The sequence below is a fragment of the Pteronotus mesoamericanus genome, unplaced genomic scaffold (genome assembly GCF_021234165.1).
Source record: "Pteronotus mesoamericanus isolate MK-2021 breed Mesoamerican mustached bat unplaced genomic scaffold, CSHL_Meso_final scaffold_54, whole genome shotgun sequence".
Taxonomy (NCBI): domain Eukaryota; kingdom Metazoa; phylum Chordata; class Mammalia; order Chiroptera; family Mormoopidae; genus Pteronotus; species Pteronotus mesoamericanus.
In genome coordinates, this window is record NW_026555321.1 from 46,074,291 (window position 1) to 46,095,166 (window position 20,876).

Below are 20,876 nucleotides of genomic sequence, written 5' to 3' on the forward strand. Positions count from 1 at the left end.
GACATTGATGAACGATGTGAGGGAAAGTTTGGAACCTCCATTACTGGGTTTGTACAATATAGACCAGCCTTTCCAATGAATGCTAATAGGTGCTAATTAAAACAAGATTGGAAACTTACAGAGAAATAAATTTATTTACTGTTGGAAATCTCCAGAGCCTTTAAAATGACAATATACACTGTGGAAAACTCAAAAAGAGAGGATGATGTAATTTCTTATATTTCCCAACTTTACTCAACCAAGGTTCCACTCTCCCTGCCCTTATTTTTCTCAGAGTATTCTACACATTAAAGTTTTAAAAGCACACTCTTGGACAAATTTGGTTATGTAATGTACTCCTGGATTTGTGACTGTACTTGGAAAAAAAAAAACCAAAAACCAAATTCCTTGTAGACACATGGTAGGATAAGGTGTTCATGTTCCACTTATTGGATGAAATACTTGTTAGCAGCATCAATAGAATTTATAAGTAAATAAAAGAGCCTTGAGTGTAATTTTAATTTTAGAATGTATAAATAAAATATGGCATCAACTGGCTATAAGAAGAGTCAAAGACAAGATTCAGAGGACAAATAGGGCTGAAAAAAGGATAAACTTATCAGATGATGAAAGTACAGTTATTAGTGCAGATGAAAGATAACCCTCAAAAGGATACTTTTTGGGATAATCAAGATCAAGTAGCAGAGATGACAGTTGAAGATTACTAATGGGAGAAACTATAAGTAGAGGAGGGGAGGAAAGAGAAGAAATATAAGCTTAAAGAAAAGAAATCTGATGAAGAAGATTCTAAGTAAGTCCAAACAAGGGAGGAAGAAAATGCATCTACACAAACAGGCTCATTTCCCCTACCAAGTAAAGCTGGTGGCAGAGGAAAACTGAACTGTGACAAGTCAAAAGGTAAAGCAGAGAATCAGGAAAGAACAGTGGATTTAAATGAAAGACTAGTAGTAGCTATAAGGAGAATTTATATAGAAAGGATAAAGGAAAGGACAGGAAGACACAAGAGCATTGGTAGATTTAAACTCTAAGTACATTTCTTTGGGATACTATGGAAATGGTGAATACAGGACAATCATACCACTTCCATTGCCATAGTAGACATTGCAAGTTGATCATGCACTATTTTCCTCTGAATACATATTTGGCTTCAGAATCTTTCTCAACACAGTACTCTAGGTAGCCACCGCCAACCGATTTGACTTGATGCTAGTCATGAAACTTGCATTCCTACTGTATTAAAAAAACAATCAGCCAACCAACCAACCAACCAACCAGCCAGCCAACCAACCCTCAAAACCAACCCTCAGTGGGGTTTCAATAATACCTACTCACTGATTGAGGAGAAATAAAAAATTATACTGTAGCTAGAAAAGCAAAATATTTCAGTGTGTAATGTGTATTTATATGGACATAATGTACATGTATGGATATGAGTGAATATATTTGAAATATGAATACTTCAAGTAGGTAAATCCAAGTATTCCACATTAATTTGTAATCAGAAACTCTGTTTTAAACATTCACAAGCACATGAAATTCAGCTCATCATTTACCCTGGCAACTGAAACCTTTAAACCCAATAAAATGATATGAATTAAATTTTGAGTTAAAATAGCATATGTAAAGTAACAGCCTGTTAGAATAGTCAGAGTCTTTCCCTTCTTTATTTAACTCATGACAGCACATTGGGCCCAATGTGTTCAAAGGTTGGCAGAAACACCAAGTAGGTTTTTCGTTCCCCCTGCATGACCCATTTTTTAAAAGCACATAAAAATAATTCAGCATAATATAGTAGCATTGATAGTGATCAAGCCATGGTGAGAGTTGGGGAAAAATTTGAGATTAATTATTAATAGTAAGAAATAAACTGCATTCATTTACAGTTTGAAACTAAGTTTAAAAAAGGGAGGAAGGGTGGTGGGTCACAAGCTGCACTGGGTTCCATTTCCTCCTGCGGTCGCTCATTAATTTCACCCAGCTTCTGAGTGTTTGAGGCCTTTGCCTATTCAGGCAGAGAACCAAGTGAAGGCATATAGTGTCTTCATATTTTCTCTAGCCTGGGAAACATTCAGTGCTTTCTTTGAACTATTTTGTTTGAACGTCATGGCAAGTTCTGCTACATAGCTCAGTGCTGTGGTTGGAGGAGAGGCAGTGAGGTGCTCTTTGGGGTTACCCTTTCTATAACTTTCTTATGAATTAGCAACAGTAAAAAAAAAAAGACTCATTAGTCTAACATGGATTGAAATAGAAAAGAGAGAGAGAGAGTGGGGCATTGGTTAGGGAGAGAACGGAGCAGTGATTTCTCAAGACTCCTTGAGGCCCAAGACTCTACTGACCCAAATGAATTTATCAGCACCGCTGTGGACCATTGCAATAGGATCCTAACTTGTCTCCTACATTAACTCTGGCTCCCTCTACTGCAGCCTGAGTGATCTTTTCAAAACATATATCTAATCACGTATCTCCACGCTTGCTTTTTGGTGGCCTGATAAGGCCCTTCATAGTGTGTCCCCTTCCTGTCTCACTGGCAGCTTAGGCATACCTTATTATCTGACCTCTAGTCCCACTGGCCTTCTTGCAGTTCTTCCTTGCCACAGGACTTTTGCACAAGCTGACTCTACCTGGAGCCCTCTTTCCACTTCCACTGCCCTTGCTAAACTTTTACATGATGGGAGACGCAAATAAAAACCAGAATTATATTCTGGAGGGTGGGCCCCTTGTAGTACAGGCTTCCCCTGCTAGGTCAAGTGTTCTAGGAACCCATCTGTGTCAGTGAAGCTGCTGGTGTTGTGAGACGCTGCATTCTGCTTCAGTGACTTTTTTCTGAAGACTCAATGCATTTGTCCATTTCATCATGGGTGATTTATGAGAATACCCGCCCAAACCATATGCTGAGTGTTCAGCAGTTTTTGATTAAAAACGTCATGATCGCTGTGCCCCACCTGCCTTATTCACCCTATCTCATCCTGAGTGACTTTTTTTTTTTCTGTTTCTCCAGATGGAAAAAGTCCTCGAAAGGAAACATTTTGCCCATGTGGAAGAGGTGAAACAAAAAATAGCAGAAGCGTTAAAAGGCATCAAAAGTGATGAGTTCAAAACCTGTTTTTGGGCAGTGGAAAAAAAATCTTGATAGGTGTATAGCATCAAATGGAGAGTACTTTGAAGGTGACTGAAGTTTAAACATGTAAGAATAAACACACAATTTTTTATAAATAAATTTTGTTTTGGGGGTTTCCCCATGTAATATTAGTCCAAATGTCTTATAACTCCTAAAGAAAATTTATTCTGACTCTGTCCCCACAAACTGGTTTAGTTCCCCTGCTATCTCCTCTCAAAGCACTCTTTCTGCCTCAGCATTTATAACTATTAGTAGTTATACTCGTATACTTGTGTGATTCTTTTCATCATGCCCATACTCAAGTGCAAAACTCTGTAGGGCTATAACAGTGACTATTTTCCTTTCTTCTGTGCAACAGTACCTTGTATACACACATCGAGCATTTGACAAATATGTGCTGACTAAGGAATAATGTATTAGGTCTAATAACAGACTGCTTTGCTAATATATTTGTAATTATGGCACATAAAGATTTTGAAAAAAGGTTGTTTATATAATAAACCAAATACTATTTAGAAAATATAATAAAACAAATTTATATCAAACTCTTCTGCACACCTCTCTAAGGTAAACACATAAAGCCTCCACAAAAGCAACCATTTCTTTAATTTCCTTCTCTTCTCTGCTTTAAATGAATTTGAATATATGTTATGGATGCCAAATAAAAGTGTAATCAATTCATCTTATTTGACAAATAAACAAGGACATGCCTTCTAGAACTTTCCAGGGAAACCAGACCTTTACCTTGGAATTCGCCAAAATGGAGCCCATGAGCACTACCTTATGGACGATGAATGGTGGAGAAACAAAACTTACGTGGGTTTAGAAGCCTCAGCCTGGTCTGTCTGTAGTTTCTCTCCCCCTTCCACCTCCATCGTGCAGTACACAATGCGATTGGGAGCCAAGGATTTGAGGCCTTGGACTTCCATGATCACCACCTGGAAACAATCACACACAGTGGGAGTTATTGCCAAAGCCCACAGGCAGAATCCTCTAGAGGAAAGTATATGAATGAGAAGTTACAAAAAAGCCAACATATACCTGATAGCTTCCATTAGGTTTCTACCAGCCATGCTGGGACCAGTCTAGCATGAAGATGTAATTCTTACAGCGTAGCTCATTGCCTCCCGATGAAAAGACAAGGCTCACTGATTCATATGCTCACAGGGGCCTTATAATGTGAAATGGGCTACTCTTATGTGAGTTAGTCACAGGATCAGTTTTTATTTCCACAGAGAAATCAGCTCCTATGGCTTTCTGTCTTTTTTCTCTTTTTAAATATAGGAGTTTTAAAAAAAATATGTTTATTAATTTTAGAGAGAGGAATAAAGAGAAAAAAAATTGATGTGTAAGAGAAACATTGATTGGTTGACTCCCATACACGCCTCAACTAGGGATTGAACCCACAACCTAAATGTGTGCCCTGGCTGGGAATCAGACCCCCAATTTTTTGGTGTATGAGATGATGCTCCAACCAAATGAGCCACAGTGGCCAGGGTTCTCTCCTATTTCTTTAAATATAGTCTAGCTTTTAATTCAGCACTTGGCAGAGACAATGTAAATGAATTTATATTTCTCTTTACAATAAGGTAAGTGATGATGCAAGTGTTGAGATAAAGGGCAAGTAGCATTCAGCATTAGAGTCAGGGACCATAGGGAGTAGCAGAGACAGTGGCGAACTGTAGAGTGCACACTCCATCTAAATGGAGCAGTTGATACTTAGTTATAGCTCCATTGTTGCCTTGTCTTTCCCTGGCCCACTGGTGCCAGATACTCTAACTTTTCCTACCAGAAAATTGGAATTATGAATCAGAATTAAAGTCAGAAATCTAATTTTGAAATTTTGACAATAACCCAAAAGAGGAGGAATAAAATACACAAACTTTGTGCAGACCAACATTGTTGGATCAAAACAAAAACGTGTCTATAGCTGCATACTCTTGATGGACCAGGTCATATCATTTACAACTCCTGGTGTTTCCCATCTCCATCTTCAAACTCCAGTCAATCCACTGCTATTATTTTCATATTCACTGGTATTCCCTGTCACTATCAGAGAGAGGGGAAGAGAATGAGGTAAGGGCAGAGACACTAACTTAAGAGTATGAAACAAATGACATGTATCAGAGATCTATAATGAGTAATAAATAGTAAAAAAATCAATTATACTCTATAAGAGGTAATGACACCAAAGAAGAAAAGGATATGGGTGTGCAAAAATGTGTACTTCTTTAATGGGCTTGATTCAAGGAAGCTTAATAGAGCTGGCACTGAACCAGGATTCACAAATCACAGTTTTGCTGCTAAATAGCCCAGTGATTCCCAAACTTAGTGTAAATGAAAAACACTTGGAGGACTTGTTAAGCCCGAGACTGCTGGGCTCGGCCACCAGTTTCATATAAGTAGGTCTGGGGTAAGGACGAGGGCTTTTTATTTTCAACAATTTACTGTCAAGCTGACGTGATGCTGCTGAACCTTGGAGTCATGTGAGAACCATGGTACTCCTCATGAGATGCTGGGCAAATGGCTTGCCCTTGATGCCACTCTACTTTTCAAACTCCTTAGCCTCAGTTTCTTAATCTGTAAAGTAGGGATATGTGTCCTATCTCTCACTGTGACTACTGTGTTAGGACCAAATGATATATGCAGTTGAAAAACCTTTATACTGGTAAGAACCATACAAATGAGAAGAAATGGGAGGCACCGGGAAAAGAATACACTTTTTGGAATTTAAAAGATCTAAGTTCAAATCCTGGATCTGAACCTTCACTTGCAAGTTCCCTAACCTCTCTGAGGCTTTGTTTCCACATGCCTGCAAATGCCTCGAAAGATTGTTGTGAGGATCACTGAGCGAATAATGGCAGAGCATGGTCCAGTGGCATTCTGTAGATACCTACTGTTTTCCATCAGAGCATTCCCCCGACTGAGGGACCATGCTACTCAGTGTCCTGGACCTTGGTGTCCCTTCCAGGCAGATAGTTCTATAATTACATAAAATCTGTCTTGTACCAACCTGAAAATTCAATTCCTTAATGAGATGACAGCTTCTCCCCTTCTTCTTGCCTCCTTGTGTTCCCCAAAACACATTTAGAAATACATATACCATGATTTTTGCTGGCAGTTTTGGTATGATGTGCAATTTTGTGTGGTAATTAAAGTATTTGGGAGCCCTGGGGCATTTTATTCTGTACTTGAACTTACAAGTTAAAGCCTGTTTGAATCACGTACACATGTGAGTGTGGTTGGGGACTGACCCACACCAATATTTTAGATAATCAGCTGTATAATATTGAGTACTGATAAAGAATGAGAAAATTACAGATTTAAAAGCTGCATGAAAGTCAATAAACTACTTTTTCTCCTTTCTGTGGAAAGACAGGAGGCAGTAGGGAATAAATTGCCACCTCTAATTGGCAATAATCATATTTAAAGAAACCTAAGAAAAAGCATTCAGTGCCTCAGGTAGTAGTATTAAAAAAAAGAAAGTCTCTGTGAAATTACACTGATAATTTTTTTTCACACACCACATACTCTATACTTAATTGAATACTGCTTCTTTCGACTGCAAAATACATATTGGAAATACTGTGATGTGGCTATCTCATCCCAAACTGAGCACAAACAAATTACCTGTGGTAAATTCACAGCAAACCTTAATGATGTTCTAGAAAATTAATTCATTTTTTACAAATTCTAATTACATCTACAAAAATCTAATCTATTCTCTAGGTTTCCTCAAAACTAGAACCATCATAAAATTCTTGGTGGGTTGCAAGCTTAAATAAATTATTAATGGCTCTCAAACTTGGGAGAGCATAAGAAATACCTGGGTATCTCATTAACATCCACATTCCTGGGACTTTTGGTCAAGATGGCAGCATAGGCAGACATGGCTCACTTCTTCACACAACCACATCAAAATTACAACTAAAATGTAGAACAACCATCACTCAGAACTGTCAGAAATTGAGTTGAATGCAAATCTGAAAACTACGGAATTAAAGAAACTACCTACATCCAGACTGGTAGGAGGGGCACGGACATGGAACGAGCTGGTCCCACACCTATGTGTGGTAGATAAAAATTTGGGAGGGATATCTCAGGAATGAGGAGTCCCAGCCCCACACCAGGCCCCCCAGCCCAGGGTTCCAATGCTAGGAAGATAAGTCCCCACAATTTCTGGCTGCAAAAACCAGCAAGGATTGAGTTGGTGAAAGAAACTGCTGGAGCCCCAAGCAGCTCTTCTTAGAACCCACACACAAAGACTCATCTACTCAGACTCATTTCCTCTGACCTCCAGCAGTGGGACTGCAGCTTGAAAGGTACCAGTGGTACAGAGGGTGAAACTGAAGTGTCTAGCATCAAGGTGAGCAGGGGTTATTAGGCAAGCAGGGGCCATTATCCCTTTTCTAAACCCTCCCCCCCGCAGAGCTGGCAAGTTGGTGCCATATCTGAGACTCCATCAACCTGGCTAACATTGTTTGACCCCCGCTTGGAAATCCCTAGAGACTCCACCTCACCCAATTTATAGGCCCACCCAAACTGTTTTTCCATATGAATAGCTGGCCTTGGCTTATGCTTCACAACTTCCTAAATCCTATTAAACAAGCAACAGCTGGTCTCAGTGAGCCTCAAGGCCTCAACTAGCAACAGCCAGCCTAGATTCACAGCTTGGCTTCACCTAGGGATGTCCAAGCCCAGCAAAAGTAGCAGTCATCTCAGATTGCTTTACAGCTTAGGCAGGGTGACCCCAGGTAAAACACAGGTGGGGGCTGAACTTGGCCTGCACCACCTGGGAAACCCCAGGGCCAGCACACCCAGTAGACAGCTACAGACCATGTCATAGTACCACCACCCTGTCCCTGCAGAGCTCATCCCCCATGGAGGGTGGAAGTTGGTGGTCAGTGGTCACAGCCAATCCTTGCCGCTGACTGGTCTGGTTAAATCTCTCCCATTGATCTGCCAACAGCACTCAAAGCTCAACGACGAGAAGAGGGGGTACTCAGCCCACATGAAGGATGCACTTCAAGTACCCAGCTTGGGTGATAGGGTAGGCTGTGTCACTGGACCCTACAGGACACCTAGTACATTAAGCCACACTATAAAGACATGGACTCAAAGCAGTTATACCTAATAAAGAGAACAAACACAGGAACACTTCCAAAACAAGGAGACAAAGAAACATGGCCCAAATGAAAGAACAGATCAAAACTCCAGAAAAAGAGCTAAACGAAATGGACGTAAGCAGTCTATCAGATGCAGAGTTCAAACCACTGGTTATAAGGATGCTCAGGGAACTTAGTGAGGACCTCAGCAGCATAAAAAAGATCCACTCAGAAATGAAGGCTATGTTAATTGAAATAAAGGACAATTTACAGGGAAACAACAGTAGAATGGATGAAGCCAAGAATCAAATCAATGATATGGAACGTAAGGAAGCAAAAAACAATTAATAGAAAAACAAGAAGAAAAAAAGAATTAAAAAAAAGGGGATAGTGACAGCAGCATGTAACTTTTAAGGACAACTTTTAAGCCCTCCAAAATTCTCATCAGAGGCGTGCCAGAAGGAGAAGAGAAAGAGCAAGAAATTGGAACTCTATTTGAAAAAGTAATGAAAAAGAAAACTTCCCTAATTTGGTGAAGGAAATAGACATGTAAGTCCAGGAAGCACAAAGAGTCCCAATTATGATGGATGCAAAGAGGCCCACTCTAAGACACATAATAATTAAAATGCCTAGTGTTAAAGATAAAGAGAAAATCTTAAAAGCAGCAAGAGAAAAGAAGTTAGTTACCTACATGGGAGTTCCCAGAAGACTGTCAGGTGATTTCTCAAAGGAAACTTTGCAGGCTAGAAGGGATTGGCAGGAAATATTCAAAGTTGTGAAAAGTGGGGACCTATGGCCAATATTGCTCTACCCAACAAAGATATCATTTAGAATCAAAGGGCAGATAAAGTGCTTCCCAGACAAGAAAAAACTAAAAGAATTAATCATCATCAAACCATTGTTATATGAAATGTTGAAGGCACTTATTTAAGAAAAAGAAGATCAAAACTATGAACAATAAAATGGCAAAAAAATTACAAATCTGTCAACAATTGAATTTAAAGAACAAACAAAGAAAGCAAGAACAGAGGCAGAACCATGGACACAGAGAGCATTTTTGATGGTTGACAGATGGAAGGGGGTATGGGGCAATGGGTAAAAAGGTAAGGGGATTAAAAAGTATAAATAGGTAGTTACAGAATAGCCATGGGGATGTAAATTACAGCATAAGAAGTGGAGTACCCAATGAATTTATACTCATGACCCATGGATATGAACAATGGTGGGGGGATTGCCTGAGGGAGTAGGGGATGGTGGGTGGAGGGGAGCAAAGGAGGAAAAATCAGGACAACTGTAATAGCATAATCATTAAAATCATTTAAAAAATAAATAAAATGCACATTCCTGGGCTGCACTCACCTAGAGATTCTTTTTTTCTGATAACTTTATTGAGGCGTATTTTACATATGATATAGTCAACCCATTTAAGAGTTCAAGCAATGATTTTAGTAAATTTCCTTAGTTATGCAATCATCATCATTAATTAGTTTTAGAACATCTGAACATTCACCAATAACGTCCCTCATGTCCATTTCCACCCTCTGCCTCAGAAATACTAATTTACTTTCTGTTTCTGGAGATTTGCCTTTTTTGGACATTTCATATCAATGGAATCATACCATATGTGTTTGCTTGTATCTGGCTTATTTCACTAAGCATGTTTTTGAGGTTCAATAAATGAAGGCATATATCAGTAGTTTGTTTGCTTTAGTTGCTAAACAGTATTCCCTGGTATGGATGTACAACATTTTACTCTTTCATCAGGTGAAACACATAGATTGTTTCTATTTTTGGCTATTATGAATAATGCTTCTATAAACATTTGTGAACATTTCTCTCTGGGACATGTGTTTTCATCTCTTTAGGGTAGATGTCTAAGAATAGAGATGCTGGCTCTATGGTGGCTTTATGTTTAACTTTTTGAGAAAACACCAAACTATTTCTGAAGTGACTGCCCCACTTTAAATTCCCATCCTGTAAAGATTTGGGCCAATAGGATTCTTCATTCTGAACCAGCTTCTGAGGTAATTCTGATGAAGCTAGATCAGAACCACTCCTTAAAGATTATATGTATGGAAAACAAACATCTGAGTAGAAATTACGTAGAAATGAATTGACGTATTGAGTATTCTGCCACAGTTCTTACCCAAATGGGCTTTTCCTTTGGGTTATGAGATAAACTATACAGACTCCACAAGCACAAGCTCTCTAGCATGTGGCCAACAGGAGAGACAATGGGAAAGAAAATTCACAACTCACTACGAAATGACGCTCTATTGCTTCTCTCATAAATTCAACACAGATTGCCCAAATTATAAACTTGTAAACTTGCATAGGTGTTAACAATATCTTTGACCACTACTTTAAGACAGTAAAGTAATTCAAGATTAAATGTAGTAAGTGGCTCTTAAGAATGCATTTCCTTGAGAAAAGTATGGGCTCCTGGAGCTGGGGAATCACTTGCTGATTCAACGACTTTATGCTCAGCAATCTTTGATTTTAGTGTCTGCTCCTGGGGTGCAAGGAAGAAAACAAGCTGAACTGTGATGCCTCTAATCACCGTGTGCTGCTTGCTGTGCCCAGAAACTTTCAAGGGTTTAGAGCTTTTTACCTCCAAGGAGAAAACCAGCACGACATCTGACTTGGAAAGCTGGTTCTCACTCTCCTCGCCCATGTCAATGATGGAAGCATTGTGGCTGCGTTTGAGTTTCTGAAGCTTGAATTCGCCACCTTTGGACACCGGCATGCTCTCCAAGTTGGCCATGAGCAGGTTGACGGACGACTTCAGTTCCTCGATGTACATGTTTTCCATTTCTTTGGATACAAACTTGGGAAATTTGCGTTCCTTGCAAAAAAAAAAACCATAATATGAAGAGAGAAGTAAATAGAGATTGATTTATGTAGAAATTTTACATTTTATAGCCAGAGTCATGATGATATCTACCTCTAGTGAACTTTGCCCTGGTATGGTGGCACTGTGCTAGGAAAATGTTCAGCCTAGTTGAGTAGACAGCTGTCTGCCTTTTAGTTTACAATCCCTGATAGGTAACAAAAGTACAATAAACGTATAGCAAACAAGAGTCAAACGTTTTATTATAGTTCTATTTTGACCCCTCTATCCTCAGTTTTCTGTAGCAAATTTGATTTGTGGAAAGAAAAATGGGGTACTATTTTTCAACTCTCGCTTGAGTTGAAATAGTTCTTTACAGCAAAACACAATCAGTTGTTTTTAAGTTATGGCAACAGAAACACACTCTATTTCTGGATATCTATAGAGATTTTCTCACATGAATAAATCAAAGGGAGCTCATTTGAGATGTTTCAAACATAGCTTGTGGCTGTTTCTGAAAAGAATACCTTTTTCCTAGAAAAATTCAAAAAATTAATGAAGCAATGAAAAATGTGATTAGTATTCCTTAGAAAAGAATATAAAGCAATTCAGTATCAAAACTGACCTGTTTTTTTAATTTCCTTTCTTATGAATTCAGTTATAATGACAATATGCTTTAGCTGTGCTATTTGTTTGTTCATGCCTCTAAGTTGTCCAGGTGCCTTGAATATACTTTGGATTTATCACTTTCTCAAATAATCACATCCTACTTGAAACATAAATTTGCCCTCCCTAGCTCTGCTCCATAACTGACTAGGTGAAGGGCAAGCCCAATCAGTTTGACTCCTTGAAAGTGACAGAAAAATCCAACCTCAATTAGCTTAAACAGTTAAAAGAATTTATTGGTTTGAAAATGTCTTGGGGGTAGACCCAGCTTCAGTTAAGGCTGTAATCAGCACTCAGATGATATTACCATGACTGAATGAGTTTTGACTCCAAATTTGGTTTTCATTCCTCTGGGTGGCTCATGCTCAAGGTTGCTCCCCTTAATGTCACAAAAAGTTTGCCAAAGGTCTGAACCTCAGAACATCACATCACACTATTTAAAATAAGGGTGAATATCTCCCTTTGTAATGCCAATTCATGAAAGATGGAGTCTTTAATCTTAGAATCCTCTCCCAAAGTCTGACTTATATACATACCCTGAACCAATTCTAAGGCCAGTAACATGCTGTGCTGAATTGCTTAAGCATGAGTTATATCCTTTATCCCTGAGGCTGGGGGTAGAACTCTACCTAGATCACATGAATATTAGTTAATTGGTTTCCCAATTCTGAGTGGCAAAAAATAATATGTCTAGGACATGGGCACCTGACTCAAAGTCAACTAGCCAATTCTATTAAATGACCACTAATCAACCAGATTTATTCTCACAACCAATTGAACTGAGAGATATTGAGATTGCAATCAGTGGTGGAGCTAAAACAGTAAGGTCATGTAGATAAGCCCTTGACAAAGAAGAAAGAGAAAGGTGTACAGAGAGAGAGGGACAGAGAAAGGGAGAGAAGAGAAGAATAGGATATAAGCTCTCTAGAGTCACAGGAAAGGAGGTTTGACTTTTATTGGTTTTGTAATTCCCACAAAGTCTTGTAATTTATTTTGCATTCTGATTCCTCAAGATTCTCTTATTTTCCTTTCAATAACTCCCTTTCTACCCACTTGTTAGCTAAAAGGGTATTTCTTCTTTGATACCATAAAGCTTCACTCAGATTCACATAGTGGATCCTCTATATAGACTTGGAGATGCGTTGCTGCTATACCAGTCTTCTTCCTACCCAGAGACCATCCTAAGTGTTTCTCATTCCTCCTGCCTCTCTAGGGAACTTTCAGCTATCTTGTCACCTCCATATTTCAGCCTCACAACTTAACTTTCCTAGATTGGGCCTCTATTGTATTTTCTTGTAATTCTTAGCTCATCTTCTTGGTAACACTTATTATAATTAATTAATATATCGTAAAATTGTTTAATGCTTGTCTCTCGTTCTGGGCCATGAGGTAGGACCATACCTATCTTGATACCTCTGTTAAATTCTTGTTCTGGATAATGTTTGGCACATAGTAAATATTCAACACATATGAGTTGAATGAGTGAATGAATGGCTTGTTAAAATGCCCATGTTAAGTATCAATGCAGCTAAATCTCATCTGTGAGAAGGAGGTGAAGAGATGATGAATTAAGTTCCAGAAGAACACTGAGATTCTGTTTTTCTATGTAAATGTGTACAGGGATCTGAAATCTACCCAGCAGCCTTAGAGTACCAACTCTTTCTGGAACCTCTTGGTACAATTATTTCCTGCTTTACTGTTGAGCTAAGCCCACTGTGTGGTGCTTCCTGAACACACTGTAAGTAGATGTGAGGAGGGAAGCAGGATGGAGGCCTCTAAAATATGATGACAGGCAGAGGGGCTTGATGGGAGCTAGTCCTGATTCAATGCAAGTGTCTTATTTCTCTGAAACATCTGCATACTGGGCTTGATTTTTATCATTCTTGGACTCAATCAAGGCACAACTATGAACCTCAAAAACTTGGGTACCCTTTATGGAGAAGGCCAAGGAAATGTGAGGACGTGGCTGCTGGGCCATCATTACTTAGAAAACATTTAATGCCACCAATACTGTGCGTGGCACAGTATTAGGCACAGGATGAATGTTATATGTTAAGGACATGAACTGTTCTCCTGGAGCTTATAACCAATGGGGAGAAAGATCTATAAGGAAACATCAAGTCCAATGTTGTAATGGAAGTCTATGAGATGTGAACTCTTCCTGAGAGAATTAGGGTGGCTTTCCAAAGGAGGCAACCCTTGGGCTAAGAATCTGGTTGATGAAGAAGTTTGCCATCAAGCCGAATTGCTTGAGACAGGGCCACTGCTATTTTCTCCTTTCCATGGAAAATGTAATAGGCAACCATGAATTTGAAAAGGTCTACATAACTGTACATGGTCACAAAATATTTCCCCAAAATATTTCCCCATCTCCTTTTGAACATGGCCTCTTGTAAGAGTAAAGAGAAAAATGAGGTAGGTTAATTCATGGTAGAATAGTGGTCTCTAAGGCTATGTTAAAAGAGGCCAAGCAGCAAAGGTTACATCCTAAGAGCCTGAAGGCTGTTACACTGACCTATCTCTTTTCTCCTCATATTGGAACCCAAACCTCATAACTACGTGGTATTCTTGGGGAGCTGGGTAAATGGTATCTTGGATCTTTACTGGCAGCTGCTGGCCCCACAGTTGCCATGGAGATAGCGAGAAAGCTGTCATGCCTATGATGTGTGTTCTTTCCTGCTAGTCAACCTTGAGAGACTTTATCAGTGCAGAACCTTTTATCACACTCATCTTCAGAAATTACCCAAGACCTTTTAATGCCACAGTCTTTAAGTTTTGGAAGAAGACCCAGTGGTCATTGACAACATTCACCCTGGCCCAGAATTAGCATCTGCCAGACTTTTATGCAGCAGAATATTGGAAAAATCCAAAGAAAGATCACTCCTCTCAGAAGTTGGACAGTTCCTAATGATATCATAAAAACAAGCTCATAAAACTGAAGTGTGCAAGAGAAAACAAGGCCATTTTTCTGTCCTGAGTACTTAAGCCTTGAGAAGAAGTAGCATTGTGTCAATCTAAGCTGAGGTTCTTGAGAGGAGTTTTTGGCTACAGACCCATCGCAAACACATTTCAAAGCTGAAAATGTGCCAAAATAATATAGTCGTTTATCTTGACTGCTACTTTCCCAAGCATCAGAGTAAATTAGCCTTGACGAAAGGATTGTTTTTTTTCATACCGCTCTGTGAAAGACATGGCTTACAGGTGAACAAAGTCTGCCAAAGAAATTTTTTGCTGGACATTTATTTTTGTTTTTGGGCTGATAACATTCTTCAGTAAGGATGGCCCCCTGAGAACAATTCCTACCAGGGTTGTATATGCTCTGCAACATTGAGAGATTTGGGGAACATCTTGAAAAACAGCATTTGAAAGTACTAACAGCTCTCTCACCCATTTGCTTTGCTTTTCTGTCTTTGCATTTTTAGCCAGAGGATGAAGTATGTATGTGTAAAAGCTGATACAGGTACCCCCACCTAGATAGAGGATTGTTAGACCGCAAAGGTTCAAATGACCTACACTAGCAGACAGTCAGAAGGAAGGAGGTGGCAGAAGAACACATTCTAGACACAGGAGCTTACCACAGTGGTGTAGTTATTCAATACAGTCTCTCAAGCACTTCCTGGGCTCCTACTATGTGTCAGGTAGTATGGTTGTTACTGGGGATAAATGAGTCAGCAGAGGACAGTGGTATGAGGGGTGCCATGACAGAAAGCAGCCAATTAGACACCATGTGACACATGAACAGAGGCATGCACAGGTACAAAGGTCACCAGGGAACCTTACCCAGTCCACGTTAATAAACCAGACTCTGAATCCTGGGTCTCCTGCTTACTGGCTATGTGACTTTGGATAGGTTTCTTAATCTGTCTGAATTTTAGTTTCCACATTTTAAATAGGGATAATAAACCTCATAGAGTTATTGTGAAGAGAAAGGGATAATAACAAACCTTAATACTTTGACCACTGATTATGTGCACTTGTGTGTGTGTCCATGAATATATGGATATATACACAAATACCATGTATCCATATATGTATATATGTACACACATATACTCATACTCATGTACATAATCACATATACATATATAAATATGCCCATATACATATATACATACATACCCATATATACATAGGCAGCACGCTATCACCAACACTACTAACAACAATACCACTAATGATGATGGTGACAACAGTAAAGATCATGATGCCAGTTGGCATTTACTGAGTGTTAACTATGTACTGGCTACTAGTCTAAGCAGTTTACATATTACCTCATTTAATTTCTCTAACAACCCACAGAGGCTAATGCCATTATTTATTCCTATTTTTTGGAGGAAAATGAGGCATGGAAGTTAAAACAATAATTAGTAGAACTGCATTTGAATTCCAGAGGCCATGTTCTTAGATACAATATACCAGGTAAGAACTATCTGGCCTCAAATGGCAACAGAGCTGAGGTAAGCACTGTAGGGCCTCTCAGCATGGTGGCCAGGCATTCGGCAGTGGGCTGGTGACAGCCAGTCCTCCACAGCAGGGCCTTTCCGTTATTACCAGTGAATGTGGATGGTGGGCATAGGGTAAGGTGCAGGGGAATGTGGTATAGGGCTAGGCATGTTAAACAAGAGTAAGAAGGTCTTGGTAGTAACTTGTCAAAATTAGCATCATAGATGTTGGAAGGCATTTTGGGCATAGGAATCATAGATTTCTGAATTGCCTTCTTTGCTCGAACTCTTCTTTGAATGGCTTGGTCTTACTTCCTCAGCTTTTATGAACTGGATGGACTTCTTGTCACTGGAATGAATGTCAGAGGACCTCCCTGGCATTTAGACTTTTCCTTCAATTCAGATTTCCCTGTGTTCTTAGCTGCCTGCCAAGGGCCAGAATCAGGGAGATGCTCCCAACACTCATTCTTTTAGGCAAAACAAACAAACAAACAAACAAACAAACACATGCGTTACCCTCCTCTGTGTTCATGGCCACTCTCCTACTTCATGCAGGGTGGATGCTGAGTACAGCAAAATTAATTTATAAGCTTGGGCTAGTGTCAATTTTCTGGTAGGAGAGCAATCCATTTTTTCCCAGATTTTTGGCAATGTATGAAGCAGAACTTTTTCATCGGAGAACTGTTTGGATAGTATTTCTCTCCTGGGGGCTTATTCTCATCACTGTTTGCAACAGGACCATGGAATGAGATGGGAATTTTGATCTGCAGAGAATACAGGTCTCAATGACAACTTTATATTTAAATGATAGCTTGAAAAAACAATGATGTTTCACTTCTAGACCTCTTCCATTAATACTACAAAATCTGTATTAGTTGTCTTGTCTAATTAGCTCAAGAATTTTGGAATTTTACCCTAGACCATGGCCAAAAGAACTGGCAAATCACACAGCAGCATTAATGCCACAATCTGCCTGCTTAAGCTCCAATGTCAACTTCTGATCACACAATTTAAAAAACTTAGATTTAATTTCTGGATGAAATTTAGGGACCCTTTAATATCAACATGAGAGGATTTGGGAAAATGTTTGAACAGGGGCTAAGAAGTCTTTTCTAACAAATTAAAAAAAATACATTTAGAGCTCATGAAACTTTGAAGGCAACATATGTCTGGTGTTCACAGCGAGGGTTCAGGCAGCTGTCCCTGTCTGATGATTCGTAGGATGTTGGTGTGATTGAATTGATAGATTAAAGTGTCAGGATTGCACTTGCCTCTCTTCTCTCCTAGGAAGAAAGGACAAACATGTGCCTTTCATATGTGTGGTGATGAGAATGCTGTGGGCCAAACCACCAGGGGTCCTACAACTTCTTTTCCAAATTCTAAGGAAATCAAAGTAGAAAGAATTCAGAACTGCAGGAGCCAGTTTTGCCTGATGCTGTTGCTTCATTTGGCCTTCTGGATACACTGAAGAGAATACACAGCAAATTTTTGTGGAAGAGAGAAAGCAGTTTCCTTGTGGGGCAATCATCTGGGAGAGAGGACTTGTGGGCAGCGCTGTCCTGGCATAACTTCCTGCCTGCCATTTAACCACTGAAAAGGAAGAGCATGAAACTTGGAATTAGAGCACATAGCTTCCTGCTTACTAGCTGAGTGAAATTGGGCACATCACTTAAACTCTCTGATGTGCCCAAAGTGGGGAGAATTACTGTAATTCCCAGGATTGTTTATCACAAGTCTAAAGGAACTCTCAAGTGTAGGTGGAAATTGCACAGCTCTACACATTTAATAAAGGACTGATTAGCAAAGAGAGGTCAGGATGAGATAAGGTGAAGACCTCGGTGAAGAGCATGTTGGAGCCATGGATTGGAGTGGTGAGGGAAATGAGGGCCTATATTCGGGAAGGCATTTTGTATGGTACTGTATTCCTCCTGGTTAGGACTAAAGATTCTGGTCATTGGGTGACCTTGGCCACATCCTGTGATACTTCTGCTTCAGCTTCCTCTGAGATGGGAATAATGATAACATCCTTTTCATAAGGTTATTTGAGGGTTAGATAGGCTATCAAATATAAAATGCTTAGAAGAGAGTCTGGCACATAGTAAATACCACATAAGTGATAGTTAATAATTTTGGGCATGTCTTGGGATTTCTCCAAATTCCTAATGACCACTCCACCCACAGCCTGACCTCTCAGGTATCACTCACACCTCCACTGGTGTATTTCTGGCATCTGCGATTCAGTGAGGCCCTTACTCCCTTTTCACAGTGGGTTAATTAGTTGCTCCAGGGGTTGGCCCTTGAACAAAGTCAGGACAGTCAGAGGCCTGACTCTTGAAATTGTGAATTTGAAGGTTGGCAGTAAGAAAAGAAGAAAGGGGAAATAGAGAAAAAGATTTGAGAGCGAGGTTGATTGGCTAAGTGAATCCCTGTTTGGCCATGCTGGAAACATGCAGAGCTATATGGCAGCCATGTTTCCCATCTGAGAATCCCAGAAAGCTGGTTTGCAGAGAATAAAGGAATAATGAATGGGACACACAGAGTTAAGAGATGAGGGTAGTCCTGACCACTTAGTGGCCCCTGGTTCCAGTTCCTTCTTGGATTTTGGCTGCATCATGCCCACACGCTTTGTGAGACACTCTTTGGTCCCTAGAATTAATCCCCTCTGTTACATAAGCTTCCTTGAGTTGGTGCCTCTAACTTTCAAACAAAATTCTCTACTCATCTTTTAATTCAGAGAACAGAGTGAATTATGTATGGATGACATCTATATCCAGGAATTTCTGGTTTTGATATTTATAGGAGCTGATGTTCAGCCATATGGGTTGAATTGCACACCCTCACTAACATTCACTGTGATGCCGGAAATAGAAAAATCAAGCATGCTAAAAGAAGAGAAGCAGAGGTCCTTTGGTTTCACATCTCTTTGTGAATTAACCACTATCTGAGATCTTGATGTTTTATTTAATTTTTAGTATATGAATGAGTTATTTCTCAATTTTCCTCAGTATTAGCCAGGCTAGTTTTAAGCAAAAAGGGAACTTATTTTTCTTGGAAACCAAGTAAACAGAGGGAAAAGCAGTTCCATGGCTGAGTCTCTAGAATAAGCTTGAACATACTGAGTATTTCAGTATATTCCCTGTCTTGGGTTTTCTCTATATGTTGGTGCCATTTTTTTCCCTCTTCTTTTCCCTGCATGGAAGAATTAAAATGGCTTCAGATATCTTTCTGCCACTAAAAGTCACAGCCTTGTTGGCGTGCAGTCCATAGGTCCCAGGGAAAGGATTCATTGGTTTAGTTGCATCAGGCATCCATTTCTGGACAAATCGCCATGGTCAGGGCAGGCTGAGAAATGTGATTGGTCCCTCTTAGATGAAGAGTTCACTTCCAGGATCAACTAATTGTGGCAAGGGGCCAATGGCATGAAGAGCACTGACTGTAGAAGACAGTTTAGAGGAGAACAGAAGGTAATAGCTGGTAGACTCTGTCATAAAAATCCTCTATACCCTGTTTGGAGGACCTTCCATCTTCTTTGAAATTATTCTCTACTCTCTGTAAATAATGACCAAAATTCACTTTAACTACCTACTTCATTATCTAAGAAAGTCTAGTTCTAAGTTATTAATAATATCCTACTTGGTATCAGAGTATCTGGTGGTGCGGGCTGGAGAGAGAGTTGTTTTTTTTTTTTTTTTAAAGATTTTATTTATTTATTTGTAGAGAGAGGGGAAGTGAGGGGGAAAGAGAGGAAGAGAAACATCAATGTGTGGTTGCCTCTTCCGTGTCCTCAACCGGGGACCTGGTCCACACACCAGGCATGTGCCCTGACTGGCAATCGAATTGGCAACCCTTTGGTTTGCAGGCTGGCCCTCAACTCACTGAGCCACACCAGGCAAGGCTTGAGAGAGTTCTTTAATCTACTATTCAGAGATGAGCAACTTGGCTCACTTTATAACTGTTGTTCACTCATGACCTTTTAAAAATTAAAATTAGCCTACACTACTTTCTGAAATTATCATGTTAAGTCTCAAAGCAAACTAAAATAAAGGTGTTAGGATCTTGTTTTTGTGTGTTATTTTCTTTAAATGGAATGAATACTTAATTGGGGATATAAGATATAAAGGCAGTGTATGGACCAAATGACCTTCATTTTCTGGATAGTTTGCTGAGGAGACTAAGTTTGCAAAGTAAATTCTAAAGGCTTATTGATGTTTATTCCCACGTTAAGCAGGATTTTCAAACATAAGAACCTTTTACACTAACTTTCACCAATTTCATAACTGCATACTATCTTTAACCACCAGACTGACTCTGTTATAAACTTTGAAGGTGTCCAAAAACAAGATACAAAACCTTTCAATAACACAGTTTGAGTATAAATGAGGATTTATATGCTTCTTGGAATCTCTTTGGTTTCTCCTCCAGTAGAATTCCTTTCTGCATTTCCAAGTCCTGAGACACTTTTTTCCACAAAGAGAAAATTTGAATGCCAAGCTCTACTATCTGCCCAACCTTCCCACCATCTCCCACAGCCCCTACCCTCACATATACACATGGTCTGTGAGTACTGTAGAAGCCAGTAAGATCGCTTATTTGAAATTTTGGTATTTTGTTTTTCATAGATGTTTTCTGTATTAATTATGATTTTAAAATATTGCATATTTTTATTAAGGCATTTGGCCCCTCATTTTTAAATTTGCACCTGAGGTGAGTGCCTC

General features: G+C 39.5%; 1 protein-coding gene across 4 annotated transcripts in view; it reads right to left on the reverse strand.

Moving 5' to 3' along the window:
* CADPS (calcium dependent secretion activator) overlaps positions 1-20,876 on the reverse strand; it is a 460,054-nt gene that overhangs the window by 225,303 nt on the left and 213,875 nt on the right. For all 4 annotated transcript variants that reach the window (XM_054595668.1, XM_054595667.1, XM_054595666.1 and 1 more), the window contains exons 5-6: positions 10,835-11,068; positions 3,935-4,056 (exon numbers count right to left, since the gene is read on the reverse strand). In XM_054595668.1, coding sequence (XP_054451643.1) covers positions 3,935-4,056; positions 10,835-11,068 — 356 coding nt within the window. The remainder of the gene's footprint in view (positions 1-3,934; positions 4,057-10,834; positions 11,069-20,876) is intronic.